The sequence below is a fragment of the Spermophilus citellus genome, assembly GCF_964194105.1.
Source record: "Spermophilus citellus genome assembly, chromosome: 5".
NCBI lineage: Eukaryota > Metazoa > Chordata > Mammalia > Rodentia > Sciuridae > Spermophilus > Spermophilus citellus.
The window spans coordinates 148150936-148167361 of NC_138186.1; the positions used below are offsets into that span (position 1 = coordinate 148150936).

At 36.1% G+C, this 16426-nt stretch overlaps 1 protein-coding gene across 1 annotated transcript in view; it reads left to right on the top strand.

Moving 5' to 3' along the window:
* HECA (hdc homolog, cell cycle regulator) overlaps nt 1-9080 on the top strand; it is a 45361-nt gene extending 36281 nt beyond the window's left edge. The window contains exons 3-4 of the mRNA XM_081294505.1: nt 1938-2092; nt 5578-9080. Coding sequence (XP_081150631.1) covers nt 1938-2092; nt 5578-5742 — 320 coding nt within the window. The 3' untranslated portion in view covers nt 5743-9080. The remainder of the gene's footprint in view (nt 1-1937; nt 2093-5577) is intronic.
* Nucleotides 9081-16426: the final 7346 nt, after the last annotated feature.

The window sequence follows — 16426 nt, forward strand, 5'->3', positions numbered from 1 at the left end:
GAGAGAGAGAGAGAGAGAGAATTCTTTAATATTCATTTTCTAGTTTTCGGCGGACACAACATCTTTGTATGTGGTGCTGAGGATTGAACCTGGGCCGCACACATGCCAGGCGAGCACGCTACCGCTTGAGCCACATCCCCAGCCCCCCACATGTCATTTTTGAATCTGCTTTTTACTTGAACTCACAAACAATCTCATCCTTAGAAACATAGAATTCTCTGTACTTTAGACAGTGTGTAATAAAACTAAAATCAAATCCACAAACTCTGTCTGGGCCAGGCTTTCCCAAGAGTTTGCCTGTAGGTTAAGAGACAGACATGAATTTGAGTCTAGATATTGCCACTTATTTTCTTTGTGAAACTGAGCAAGCTGCTCAGGGTCCCTAAGCTTCAGTTCCTCCTGTCTGAAGTGGGAGTAACAGTTGGACCTACTTGATAGTGTTGCTATAAGCGTTCAATGAAATGATTCATGTAGAGCTCACAGTATTTGTCTTTATCATCATGGCTATTGATCAACACCTGACTTCTGTGCCCCTCTCCTCCCACCTTCCCTAGCAACGGCCCATGTAGGATTGGATATTTGAGAATTGCAGTGAGTAGGTCTGGGAGGGAGACTGGAAATGAGGTGTTTCTAGTGGTCTCTGGATACTAGAACTGACTCCTTAACATTGCCTTCAGGCACTCAGAGTTGCCATGGCAAATGAGACCACCTTAATTTCAGTGTACCAGAGCAGAGATGGGCTGTATTGCAAGCAGTTCTTGGTCTCCTTCCTGTTTTTGGCACAGAGGGCCCCAAGGTTATAATGTCTTTGGCTATTATAATAGCATGCCCATCTATATACCCCCACACTTGAGGAGTGTTTTCCATGCTCCAGACATTGTGCTGGACACCAAGTCTATGTGAATGAATAAGACCCAGTTCCTGCCCTCAAGAATAGAGAGTCATGTAAGCAACTATAACAAAAGGGTTCCCTCTAAGGACTGACTGTTCATTACATGCCTTTCCAGTGGATGAGAAGTGGCTTGGTCCCTACCAATGGTGAAAACCTGTAGTCTAACATGGGGCAGTGATCACATTCTGAATAAGAGACCACTTTGGGTATGTGTTCTGGTGAAGGGGTTTTGGGCACAGTGAAGCTCCGTGTTCCTAAATAGATAGCAGTGCTACTGATACATATTGTCTAGGCAGATCTTTAGACATTCTGAATCTTCCCCACTTGTTTGAATCCTAACCCTTTCCTATAAATTAGGATGACATTGTTTCTTTATAAACATTAAGAGGTTGATAAGTAATAAAGGAATGAGGTTGTGATTTTTTAAGAGCCCAGTAAATAATAAGATGTTGAACTTTTAACAAACTACTTATAAGTAAGATATAATTCTGATTCCTAAATTAGATGTGATGATGGCTGAGCAATTTGGAGAGAAGGATAATTAACATAGTAATGTAGACTGTGGCATAATCCTGGGCTGTCAGTACCGAGACAGACTTGACTTTTTTTATGGCGAGATTCATAGTGGCAAGAGCTCGTTATAAGACCAGAGTTGGTTCATTCTCCATGTGCCACACGTAAGATTCTGAGCAGAGTTCTGTGAATACAGGCTGGTTTGGAGCATATGTGGCTTTGCTTTTATGAATTTGGGAGGATCAATTATGTAACCTGGCAGAACTTTTTGGAAAAGTAATTTGAAGCAAGTATTAATATTTTTAATAAGCTTGAGTTTAAAGTAGCTGTCCTATTGATAATAGTAATTCATCATTAATTTTAAAGGGCAGCTTGGGGATGTGTGATAAATATCTTTTGTGCTTTTTATATTTATGCATATGATAAAATGTTTACTTGGAATTGGTAGATAAAGCATTTTTTAAAATCCCCTTTGGCGATAAGATGTGATTTTCACGATGGCCACTCTCAGCTTTGTGTCTTTTGTGCACAGGGAGACTCATGCATCTGTACGCAGTATGTGTGGACTGCCTGGAAGGGGTTCACAAGATCATCTGCATCAAGTGTAAGTCACGGTGGGATGGCAGCTGGCACCAGCTGGGCACCATGTACACCTACGACATCCTGGCTGCTTCTCCCTGCTGTCAGGTTGGTATGGACTCCACCCAGGGAGTAATAGGTGATGCTCAGCTTCTGTCCATTAGTGAATATAACAGAGTTAGAGGCTGCCTGCATTTTGGTTACTTTGAGGGAGGTGATAGGCCTTGGAAAAGATGCTCCTGCAAATAAAGAAGAAATGCAGAAACTCCCCCAGAGTCTGACATGGATGATTTAGACATTACATTGTGATAGAATATTACAAAGTCATTAAAAGATACATTGTAGAATAGCTATATTTTTAATATGTAGAGTATTTCCCATCTGTTAAAGGAAAAAAAAAACAAACAGGTAACAAAATGGCACTATACTGTGCTTCCATTTTGTGAATGAACAGGAAAAGGGATCTGCTAGTTGATTCAGATGAGCTGGGTAGTAGTTTTCTTTTTGCATGCTTATGTTTTCTCTTATTTTTTATAATTAGCTTACACTGAATTTACAATAATAGGTTGTGATTTGAAAGGAAGATGAAAGTTTCACTGTCTTTCACAGAATTTTGTTGTTTCCTTTCTGTGACTTAGCTCTAGTTACTTAGGAATTGCCTACCTCATAAGGTGTGTGAGTTTGACATGAAAGATTTGCAATCCTTAAATCACTGGTAGGAAGAGGTGCTTTTTGAGGCTAAAGTAGCATCTGAACTTTAACTGTCATAAGGAAAAGAGAGTAGTATTAACATGCAAACATATTACTAAAAAAGATCATAGAAACACAGGAGGTAAAAATCTTTGGAAATAGCTTGGTGTATTTCCAAGCACTTGGGGATTAAAGAACTTGTTATATAATTCCTGCTATTTATGGGTAGAGGAGAAAGTTTTCTTTATTTTTCAGTCTGCAGGCCTGGCTTTTAATAGAAATAACTGATAACACACATACTTAGTTACTATAGGGGTTTTTATTATTAGTGTTGTCAGTTTGATTTTTATAAAGAGAATGTCTTTACTATTATTTGTTTTCTCAGAAAATAACCTTTGTCTATTGAATTGAAAAGTTGACAGAGGTGGTATTTCAGATCTACTTTGTATTAGTATTTGGCAGAGGAGAAATATGCTTATGAGAGTCCTAAAATCTATAGCTGGACTTGTAGTTCCAAATAGGATTGACTAATTCTATGCCATTCTAATACATTGACCATATTTCCATTTTAAAACTTAGCCTTGGAAATGAGTTGTCAAAATTTTTTAGTTATTCACTGTAGCATTTTGTGATTGTTGTTGTGTCTAAATGTCAGTTCTTGAGATCAAAGAAACCAAAGGAAGTAGCTCCTTTCTCTGCACACCTACCACAAGGGTTATCTTTTACATTAAATAAAATAAGGAAGTAAAAGAATGTTTGGGACTGTTAACTCATGGAATATTGGCATTGGAAGGGACTTGGGAGAGCTTGTCCAGCCTCCTGATTTTCCACTTGTAATGGATGCCTCAAAAATTTAAATGTTTTACCCAGGTTAACATAAATTTTGTCACAGCAATGACTAAAACCTGTAATTCCCATTCTGGTGTTCTTTCTATTACAGCATTGAAGTACTATGGGATTATTACTATCTTTATTGAGGAGGAAAAAAAAAAACAAAGTGGCATCATTCCACACACTATATATATTTCTGCCACACACACTATGTATTTCTTCTTTAAAATGATTTAAGCGCAGTCAGGTGTTGTAGCATGCACTTGTAGTCCCATTGACTCTGGAGGGTGAGGCAGGGGTTGTAAGTTTGAGGCCAGCTGGGCAATTGAGCCAGACTGTGTCTCAAAATAAAAAATAAAAAAGGCTAGTAATGTATTTCAGTGGTAAAACACTCCTGGGTTCAGTCCCCACAAAAAGATTTAAACCCAGACCTATGTTTTCTGGCCTTCTATTGAAATGGAAAACATATGTTTTAGTCAGTCATTTCACTGCTGTGACTAAAGATCTGACCATAATAATATTAAATGGAGGAAAAGTTTATTTGAGTGCTTATGGTTTCTGTGGTCTTAGTCCATAGAAGGCTCCATTCCTCTGGGCTTGAGGTGAGACAGAACATCATGGCGGAAGATTGTGACAGAGGGAAGCAGCTCACATGGTGATCTGGAGGCAGAGAGAGACTCTACTCTCTAGATAAAAAATATATATATATATACATACCTCAAACTACCGTCAATTCCCACCTCCTCCAGCCACACCCTAACACTACGTTTACCACTCAGTTAATCCCTATCAGGGATTAAATCACTCATTGGGTTAAGACTTTTACAACCCAATAATTTCTCCTCTGAATCTTCTTGCATTGTCTCACATTTGAGCTTTTGGGGAACACCTCGCATCCAAACCATAACACCATGTTTGCTGTTTTTATTATTTTTAATCAATTAAAGTTTTCACTGTGAAGATAAAGGTGCTAGACACTATTAAGGAATCCACAGGAGTTTTCCAATACATCGGATCCAAAAATAAGCAACTGTTGCTTATCAGAAAGGATAATCAAGGTTAAGGAGAGAGGTTTGCTCAGAATCTCACTTTTAATGTTGTTGGGAAGGAAGAAATATTTAAAAGGGAGATTATCTCAGGTTGCAGAAAGGGAGTTCATGTGCTGGCGAAGAGTGTGGGCTCTGGGGCAAGCTACACTTGTCTAAATTGTTGCTTTTCTGCTTTCTAACTGTGTGGTCTTGAGCATGATACTTTATCACTGAATGCCCCGGTTTTATGAGCTTAAATTCAGATAATAATACCTATCTCACAGTAGTATTTTAAGGACAAATTGAGATTGTTAGTACATTTTTAGGAGGAAGCTGAAGTTAGGTGTGTTTATTTATAATTTCTGTTTAATTCCTTCAGTCCTGGATCTGTTGCTGAAAGTCTTTAGGCCCAGGCATGAATGAAGAGACACTGTGCTGGTGGATTCCTGAAGCCTTAGGATAAACACTCTCTGCCTGTATTGCCAATTTTGCTTAAATATTTTGGGGATTTTTTTTCCTTCAAAGAAAACACAATGTATTATGGAGTAGAATGAAAAATGTTTATGAATTTTTGAAATAAACCCAGAATCTTCAAAGAAATTTTATGCAGGTTTGAATGAGGAAGTTCGCTTTAGCCATTCTTCTTTTGTTTTTGTTTGTATTTGTGGTGCTGGGGAATCAAACCCAGGTAATCACACATGCAAGGCAAGCACTTTACCACCCAGCAGCTCCTCTCTTAAAATTCAGGGTACAGGTGGCCCCAATTGTCAAGGAAACTTTAATCAAGTGGTTTAGGCAGTACTAGTTTAGAATTTTTGAAAGGACTAGCAATGCCTCATCTAGAGAGAGATTGCGAGTTATAAATCTTTCAGATTGATGATGTATATTTGAATACATATCTTAGGCTTCATATACCCTGGTTTTGCTAATAGAGGAGATGCTTTACTGAACTCTTGATCTGTTTCCCAGTATGTTGGTTTAGATGACTTTGACAAGAGTTGCAAAACTGAAGAAGTTGTGGCTTACAGTATTTATTTCTCCCAGGCCCGCCTGAACTGCAAGCACTGTGGGAAGCCAGTGATCGACGTGCGGATTGGCATGCAGTACTTCTCTGAGTACAGCAACGTCCAGCAGTGTCCACACTGTGGGAACCTGGACTACCATTTCGTGAAGCCATTCTCCTCCTTCAAAGTTCTCGAAGCTTATTGATGAAAGCTTTGCTTTAGTAATAGCTATTTTATTGATATTATTACTTTATTACATATCTTTTATAGGGAAACATTCTGTGACATTAATTTCTTTTCTAATTTAAAGCAGAGTTACTTTGTATGTGTGCCACTAAAATGGGGACTGCCCCTTTCCCTGTCTTGATTCCCAAATGTTAGTCTTTGGTCAGGACCAGATAGATGATCGAGTGAGTTTGGGTAGGGGTTTACTCTCACCAAGAGTCTGATGCAGCTTTAAGGTTGTGGGGAGGATGGCATGGATTTAGGAAGGGGATTATGTGGCTATAAACTAAAAGCCTGATAGGAGTTTGGAGGGAGCTCTTACTAAAATGTTAACTATAAAGACCCGCTTTTAGATCCTCAGTGGACCTTGGGGAAACATGTGACAAGTGAATGTAAGTCTGAGCCTGGAGAGCAAATAGTGTATTAGGCTTTTGCAGCTTAGTATTCTGCAGCACATATTGACATGCAATTTACTCTGACAGATGATTTGAAAGTGGACATGAGTGCTGTTTCTTTCACTGTTGTAATTTAACAGTCAGTTTTCTTACTGAAAATAATACTCAAATTATAAGATATCACAGTTGTTGGTGTTGCAAATATTTTTAGGTAAGCTGACCTGTAACAGAGACTTGTGAAATGAATTTGGAAATGATGTACACTGAATCAAGAGGGCAGAAAGGCAAAACTTTGATCAACTTCTAAGTCAAGATTCAAATGACAAACTAGCTCTTAAGGATAATCCTTACATAACGTGACTTGGAAAGTAATAGTTTATATAGGTTGCACTGTTGAAAGTGCTGTTTGGTACATCCTTTTTGCAGGAAATCTCTCAGTCACAGAACCTAATGGGTAAGCTTCAGAACCAGTTATGACAAACTTACTTCCTCATAATACCTCATAGCCACACTTAGCACATTTAAAACTGAGTTTCCAAAATTGAATAGTTGATCTAAGGAGGGAAAGAAAAAAATTGAGAGAATGATGAAGATAATAATTTTGATACTTCTTGTTAAGATGGGTTTCATTTTAGAGAATCACTATAGTACATAATGATATATCTCAAGATCTCTAGGATACTTTATTTCTGCCCCCCCCAAAAAAAATCACATACAGAACAACTTTGGGCATTCCAAAATACAACCTTTTGTTCATTATATCTTGGTGATTTAATACATTGATACGCCATGCCCTGGTAGAATTGGAATTGAAAAATCATTTCTCATAAGTGAATTTGATAATTTTAAGTTATATATATGTGTGTACGTATATACATACATATGCTAAAAGAATACTAAAAATAATAATCTTATGAATAGCCACATTTGGGGTTGGTGTGAATATTTTATATTACTCATTTGGTTGATACCATTTTTTTTCTCAGTGTGTTTTTTCTTTTTAGAAGTATTTAGGCATTGCAAGTGAATTTCAGTTCTACTACATGAAGCATTTGATGTTTTGTTTGATTCAATACAGCATTGAAGAACCAATGCATTCACTTAATATTCTTCAACTTTCAATTGTGATGATTGTTATTTGGTTTTCCGCTTCTGATTTGGTGTCTGATGATCTGAAAACTCTTTCACAGTGGAAGGAAATGCTCAAAATGCTTATGAGAAGCAGAAAATCAATATTGGTCAGACAGTGTTTGATGCAGCTTCAAGAGGTCTATAGGACATAGCCTTGAAAGTTTCTCTTTGATACACAAAGCTGTAATTGTGAATTAACTATTTCCCTATTGGTTCTCTTATGCACCAAGTATAAAAATTGGAAAGTTTCTCTTGTCTTCAGAGAACCATTTGGATTTGATATCTGAATTTAGAATAAATGTTAAAATATTTGTAATGCAATTCTTTAACTCACCTACATTTTTCTAGTGAAACCTGTTTATTATATTGTTATTGTAAAAGTTGACCTATATACTGCATCAGCAAACTCTTCAGTTTCAAACCATTGTGGGTGTAGTGAATGCTACATTCACTGTTTTCTCCTTAGGTTGTTTTCTATACTCTGAAAAGTAAGTATGATGAGGTTTCACTATAATTAAGTAAAAAAAATTTTTGGATGTTATTTTGGTGGTTAAGTCAGGATTCTGTGGATGTATTCAGTCATATACAAAGAGAAACTGAATATCTTTTGCCTTTTCAACATTACATTTTTGTCTAAAAGGGAAAATTGGGCCAATTTGAGAAGAAAATACAGTTGAGTATGCAACACCATAATGATAAATATCATTTTGGGATCTGCTGACCTTATTGTTTTCTCCAAGCTTTCCCTGAGTACCTTGATGGCAATTGGGATATGTCAAGAAAGATTATTTTTGTTGTAGGTAGGACATTAAAGGATATCAGTCACAAGGAGATCCAGTTTCTGTCTTTCTGATGAGTAGTATTCAATAACATAAAGGCAGTCTTAAGAATGACTAATAATTTCAAAGTGATCTTTTATCTGACATTTTTGTCACTTATTTTTAAGAGTTCCATACCTTGAACAAATTATCTGCTTTAGTTTAGAGAGAAGACAATTTCTCATTGATCATTTTCTCTTCAGACCATCTTAGCTCTGTACTTTCTTCTGGTTACATCTGAAGCAGTTAATTATACTGGTCTTTTACCTAATAAAAGATAACCATTGTGCTATGAAATTGAGATATGGGTATGTTTTCCCATTCTAATTACACAGGAACATCCTCATGCACCTTTTAATATCTGGTTTTTGTAAAAGAAGTTAATTTTCTGAATAAAATGAATTTTTATATCTGGGGAAAATTAATTCATCAAGAAAAAATATTGTTAGGTGTTTAAACACTAAAACTAACAGATCCATGCATAGCTTATTAGACTACAAGAATTAACTTGCTGAAAATTTTCATTTAGTCCTGCAAGACCAATGTTCAGTCATTCTAAGCCCAGCCCAGGTTGGTAACCCCAGTTTGCTTTTTCTATTTAGTTTCATGGTAACACCTGTTGAGCAGTTTTAGTTGGAGGTTGGGGATAGATATGAGGAGAAAGTGTCCTTGTTTAGTGTTTTGGTTCCAATAAGATGCTGCCTAAGCCATTTCATCTCCATGTCCTGTTTACTTTATTATTATTAATTGGAAGAAAATAAAACAGGTGGGCACCATCAAAACCAGCTCAAAACATATTCTTGGTAAAGATCTCTTGTCAAGATATTTTGGATTGCACTTTTGTTGAGGGAAGACAGTGTAAATAGTTGAAGAATGTTAATAAAATTGAAACATTTGGTTATGGAATTGTGTGTGGTGTTAGAGGGTTTCTGTTTGTGAAATGTATGTATTAAAATAAAAATTTCAGAAACTAACATTGTCTTTAGTGTGTCAGTATTTTTTGTTGGAATTTTTGAGAAATGAGATGATCTAATCAGAAAATATAGTAGATAAGTAGAGAGATTCTGAAGTTTTAAATACTTCAGAAAACCATTTTAGTGTCACTATTACAACTAATCAAAATTATAGACTGTGCTGTTTGCAAATTGTGTATCACACGTAAACTTACTTTCAACAAAGTAAGCATTCTATATAGCAACCCCCCCTCCCCCTGGCCATGTGACTAGTCCAAAATTATTGTTCTTATTATAGAGAATTCTTTTGAATAGAGAGTGTAAAATGAGACTTAAAATGAAGGCCACATTTTTAAAAAATACTCTTTTAGTTGTAGACGGACACAGTATCTTTATTTTTATGTGGTGCTGAGGATCAAACCCAGGGCCTCACACCTACAGGGCAGGTACTCTGCTACTCAGCCCCAGCCCCAGCCCCAGCCCCAAGGCCACAGTTTTGATAAACGCCAAGGCCAGCCATGGTTAGCCACATTCTGAAAACTTAGGTCATCCTAATTTACCCCCAATATGATCTATAATCATAAATTAACCAAAATATAAGCTTTATGTCCTTGTGAATATTAGATAAGCTTAAAAGAATATTAATATATATCAGCTAAAAGCAAAAGAGGGTAAAACATTCCTTATGCTTTATAAAGAATTCTGTAACTGGGCTGGGGATGTAGCTCAGTGGCAGAGTGCTTGCCTTGCACGTGTGAGGCACTGGGTTCAATCCTCAGCACCACATAAAAATAAATAAATAAAGACATGCAGTCTATCTACAATTTACAAAAAAAAAATTCTTTTAAATGCTGTAATTGTTGTGAGCCACTTTCCTGCCACTTTCTGTTCAAGGTCTCTTTACCAACTGTTCTTTTGAATGCAGGATAAACTTAATTTTAAAAATTTGATTTGATTTTAGTTTTGATAATAGATGATCTTATTCTACAAATATTTTCTTTGGTTCCTAGGCCTTTACAGACTTTCATAATGAAAAGACTAGATTGTATGCTTCTTCATTCTAAGCAAAGTAAAACTGAGTCATTGTTAAACTTGTGTTTTTTATGTAGTATTATCAAATATAATTTATTCTCTAGATTGCTGGTCCCTTAATTTCGTCGTCATTCTCAGCCAGTGGATAAAATCCAAAATAATGTTAGAACATAGGACTAGATGTGTAGGAGAAAAGAGTCTCTAATCTAACAGGATTCAAAGCCTGTGTTGCTTCTTATTATAGGCATCAGAAGCATAAATTTTATTTTGTTCAAAGGCTTAAGTAGATTTGAGATTTTGTGACTTTTACTAATGTAACATGTCAACAAAGTTTCATTGCCATTTTCAGGAAACTACAGTTCTTACTACAGAGGGGAAGGGAAGACCAAAGTTATACAGTGATTGCTAAGAGTTAAGTTTAGTGGAAGAAAACTCTTACTTGTTCTTAATGGTTTGCACTTTAAATCTTGCTTGCATTATTTTAACTAAAGTTTGAAAAAACTCAGCAGCATATTGCTAATTATGTGGGCTATTTAGTAAAGAGTTAAATTTTGAAAGAAAAAAAAAAGCTTGTCTTGAGCTTTCATTCTTTTCCTGTTTTCTTGGCTTTCCACACGGGGGGTCTAATAAATGTAAATGTCTTTGAAGATAGTAAAATGTGGTACAGGTATAATATTTGAAATAATAATGTTTTGTTGCTATTGTTGTTTTACAGTGTTTGTGACTGAACCTAGCTCCCCACACATTCCAGGCAAACATCCTACCCCTAAATCATATCCCCAGCCCTAATAATAATGCTATTTTTAAAGTAGAATTTTTTTCCTAGTGGAAATCTTTAGCATTGTGATAATTATGTAAGCTTGATCTGGCATTGCTAAGTTTCAGGGACAGAAAGATAAAGTACTTTGTCTCATGGAGTCCAGTAGAACAATACTGGTTACATATCTCAGTGTTCAAATGGACTGGCCACTGTATCTTGGTGATGGTCTTCATGTCAAGTGGTCTAAGACACTTGATTAAAAATTTTGATAGTATCTTAAAATAAGTTTAGGACTACCTAATTGCATTCCTAAAAACCCCAGTAACTCTAGAAAGTGGAAATGCCATAGACCTAACAGTAATAGAATTTAGAGTAAGGGTTATGCTTTTCATTGTAGTCACAGAGTAAGGGTTTGTTAAGTTACATTGACTCTTGTACTCATTTTAGAGATTCGCGGAGGCCCAGAAAACTCAAATCTAAATAAGGTTAAGTAGTTAATGGCTAACCAGAAATTAAATCTGGATTCCCTCAGCTAGCTCACCATGGCTTAGAGCTGGAGTGTCCATGAACTTTCTTCAGTTTTGCTTTCTCTTTTCTATTACTATTATCATATAGGCTACTTTTAGCATGTTAATTATTAGATTTAGATGTTTGGTACCTGAAAAAGCTTTTTAAACTTCCCTCATTACTGGAGAACCTGTTTTTGTTTTTAACATCAACTTTATATAGTGAAATTAATTTTGGTTTTTGGTTTGGCTTTTGGTTGTTTACTGATTTCTTTTTCACTTTCTGGTGCTAAGAGCAACATATCTGGGAAATCTAGATGAATGGCAGATATATTTGCTATAAAGGGAAGAAATGTCAATTATAGGGACATATACTTAACCAGATATGTAAATAGGAAGATATCTATTCAACTTGTATAAAACACGGGCTTGAGGGATTTAATATTAACTATGGCTTAATATAAAAACATATAGGAGAAGTGTCTGGACCTTCTGTGGAATGGTGAGTCCCTAGAAGTAATTGAGGGGAGCCTCGTGGGCATGGAATCTGTGTGTATGTGCATGGGGGGTGCATGTGTACTTTTAGAAACAACTTTATTGAGAAACAATTGCTATACAATAAAGCATACATATTAAAAGTATACAATTGATATAGGTGGAGATATATAGCCCCCCACAGTCACAATAGTAAACATACCTATCACTCCCTCTCACTTTCTTCCTTGCTTTTCCATCTGTAAGCAACTGCTGCTTTCTCTGCCCCCAAGATTAGTTTGCCTTCTACAAGGTTTATGTACATAGAATCATATAATGAGTATGTATCCTTATTTGTCTGACTTCCTTAACTCAGCATAGTTTAGATTTATCTATGCTGTGTTGCTTGAATAGGTCCTATTTGTTTACCTGCCGATGGACATTTGGGTTGTTTGCAATTTGAGCTATTATGAATAAAGTTGCTATGCAAATGTGTGCACAAGCATTTGGACATATATTTTCTTTTCTCCTGGGTAAAAATCTAGGAGTGCAATAGGTAGACAACCTAGTAGGGGTGTGGCAGATTTTTAATAAACTGCCAAACTGTTTTATATAGTGGTTGCATCATTTTTTTAAACTCATGATTCTCTTGTCTAAGCCTCCCAAGTAGTTGAGATTATGGGCGTGCACCAACATGCTGGTCACACTATTGGACATTCCTAACAACTGAGAATTTCGGCTTCTCCACATATTTGCCAACACTTGCCATGGTCAGTCATTTTTTTAAAAATATTTTTTTTAGTTTTAGGTACGATACCTTTATTTTTACTTATTTATTTTAATGTGGTGCTGGGGATCCAACCCAGTGCCTCACCTGGTCCAGGGGAGTGCTCTACCACTGAGCCATAATACCAGCCCAGTCATTTTAACCAGTTTTTAATCTGTGGTGGTATAGTATTGGGTTTATAATTTATATTTTCCTAATGATAATGGAGCTAAGCACCTTTCCATGTGTTTGCCATTTGCGTGTCTTTGTTTAAATCTTGCCCGCTTTTATTTACCACCCCCATACCCATACCCTAGGCTAGGGACAGAACCCAGGGCCTTGTGCATACTGGATAATTGCTGTACCTGGGATAACCCATCAATTTGTCCTTTGTGTGTTGTGCATTTGATGTCTTACCTAATCCAATGTTGCAAAATCCATATCCTCTGATTTCTTCTTGAATTTTTATGCTCTTAGCTTTTACATGTAGGTTATGATTGATCCATTTTGAGAGTTGTTTTCTTTCTTTATTTTTTATTGTTTTTGTGATATTAGAGGTCAAACCCAGAGCCCCACAAACACTGGACAAGTGCTTTGCCACTAAACTACATCCCTAGCCCCAGTTTATTATGTTTTGAGATATTATTGCTGAGTTGCTGAGACTGGCCTTGAACTTGTGATCTTACTGCCTCAGCTTTCTGGGTAGCCAGGACTATAGGCAGAACCTACTAATATTGGTAATTATATTTCTTATATGTGTCTGTGGATGAGCATTTTATTTTCAGTTTAGAGGTAATTTGGGTTTTGACAAGGAAGTAGATTTAAAAGGTATAATAGCCTTTCTTTAGCAGAATATGTGCTAAATATAAAAATTGGTGAAATTCTAAGAGGCCTAGCTAGGAGTAACAAGCAGTATCTTGGTCTGTTTTTTTTTTTTTTTTGTTTTTGTTTTTGTTATAACCAAATAACAGATTAGGTGATGGTGGGCATGAGGAATTTCTTGCAGTGTTGGAGGCTGGGAAATCCAAGATGAAGGTGTTAACCTCTGTGGAGGGCCTTCTAGTGCTGCATTCTCACATGGCAAAAGACTATGAGAAAGAAGTCACTCTCGCAAGCCGTTTTTTAATCCTTTAGGTCCTCCAAGTAGGGTCCACTTCCCAACACTCTTGTACTGAGGATAAAGTTTCCAACAAGTGACTTTGGGGACATGCATTCAGGTCATAGCATAGTATTTGAAAACATCCCCTACTTTTAGAAAAAAATGAATACTTTCTAAAGGGGAGAAAGTATTTGGAATCAGTAATTGTGACTTTTGCCTCATTTTCATGCATTAATTTGTTGACATCTATTCCCATTTGTTAAGATAGGATATTGCTTGAGGAGAACTATCTGAGTGTAAGGTAATATTTTAATAGTCTTCACACACAAAAAAAAATTCCATTATTCTATTCACTTTGGGTTCTAACTCTGAGATATTTTTGGATTCAAATATGTCAAGCTGTCAGATTTGATAGCATTGATCTATACAGTTTGGGCAGAGTTTTTAATTTTTTCAAACAGTTTTTTATGTGTATCCCATTTTCAGTTTCTCATGATCTTGTCTGAAACACGAGTATCCAGACTTGAGGGGTTGCTGTATTTGATCCTTTTTAATTCCACACAGTCCTAAGGGGAAAATGTGCTGATTACATGTTTGTCTTGAAGAAGATTAAAATTTTTCATAGTGTAGGGGCTATCCTTTTACCTAATTAGTGATAGTCAAGTTATGCAAATCCATGGTTTGGCAATTGATAATTTTGCTTTTCATTACATTTTTCTGATGCTTTGATGACACAACAGGTGATTGATTAAGGCGGAAAATAAGGTAGGTGAAGCTCAGGGACTGGTGTCTCTCTGAGGTTTCAGAATCCCATGGTTTAAAAAAGAGTGATTTGGTCAGGGAGTAGGATGATGAGAGTCCTGGGGGCTATTATGAATGTTTTGAAAAGCTTAGTAGAGATCAAAAGTTATTCACCACATGATTGTACAGTATATCACTTTTTTTTTTCTTTTTTGATACTGAGGATTTAACCAGGGTGCACCTAACCACTGAGCCTCAGGCTCCTTCACCACTGGGATTACAGGTGTGCCTGCCTATGTTTTTGGCAAGAGTTATAGCAACCTTAGTTGTCTTAGATGTTCAGAAACAGTGGCAGTGTGTGCACCTTTGATAGATATGAGAACACAATTTTATTACCTAATAATTTGTGGTCACATTAGATTGAGTGGTCTTTGGTGATGGTGGAATTGAGAAAATGCCATTTAAAAGTATATATCCTCTACTTTTTCTAGTCTGTTTACTTTTTTGTTGTTGTGATGCCTTTTGCCTTATTTTTTCCCTGCCTACCATCTTTCCCTTCCCCACTTTGTCCTTTCTCCTGCCTTCTCTGCTGCAGCATGTTCCTTAATCATGGCACACACAAGTTCACTGACAAATCCAGCTGCAAGTTAGCTAGTATTTTTTAAATTAGTTTTAAAAAAATAGAACCTACAACTTATAAAAGGATAGTCTAGTTGATCAGTGGAAGACTATAGAGTCCAGATATAGAGCCACACATATATATATAATCAATTGATTTTTTAATAAAAGTACAAAGCAAATTTCATGAATAAAGGATAATATAACAAATTAATCTGGAACAAGCAAAAATGTAAAAACCAATGAAATCTGGATCCATACTCATACTATAATAACAAGATGGGCGATAGATATAAATGTACAATCTAAAAATTGATAAATTCTCCTCAAAAGAGAAGTCTTGTCCAAAAGACATTGCTAAGAGAATAAAAGGTAAGCCACATACTAGAGAAAAGAACTCGGTCCAGAAAATGAAAAGAACTCCCAAAATGTATTAGTAATAAGACAAAATGACTCACATAAAAGGGGGTGGGTAGGCAATATATTCAAAGATACTTTGTTAAAAAAAATGACAAACACAAGGTTCTCAACTAGTCATCAGGGAAATACAAATTAAAACTACAATGAGATACCACCTCAGTATGACTAAAATTAAAAAGACTGAGAATACCAAGCACTGGTGACGACATGAAGTAACCGGAACTCTTATGTTGGTGGGAAACGGTTTTAGTTTCCTAAAATGTTGGGGTTGGGAATATAGCACAGTTGGTAGAGTGCTTGAGTCACATACACAAGTCCCTGGGTTCAATCCCCAGCACTGCACACACAAACACACCAAAAAAATGGACTAAGTTTCTTAAAATATTAAATGTGTTCCTATCCTACATTCTAGCCATTCCACTGATGAGTATTTACTGAAGAGAAAACATCTATATAAAGACTTGTTCTTGAATGTTTATAGCAGCTTTATTTGTAATAACCCCAAATAGACATGACCCAAATGCCCAACATCAGAAAAATGGGTGAAAAATAGTGTAATATCCATCCGATAAAATACTAAGCAATAAAAAGGAACTAATGCTTGATACATAGCCAGCCACAACATAGATGAATCTCAGACTGGAGTGAAAGGAGTCAAAAGGGACAAATTACACATTATATGATTGCATTTATGTAAAATTCTAGAAAATGCAAGTGAATCTATAGTGACTGATGAGTGCTTGCCTGGAGAAGGGTAGAAGGATATTAATGGGGAGGGGAAAGAGAATGAATACAGAGGAAATTTTAATGGGGAAGCCTTTGTGGTTGCTTGATGTGTCCATTTCTTGATTTTGGTGATGATTTTACAAATACAAACATCTGTTGAAACATGAAATTGTATACTTTATTCTATGGCAGTTATTCCTCCATACAACAGAAAAAAAAAATGCC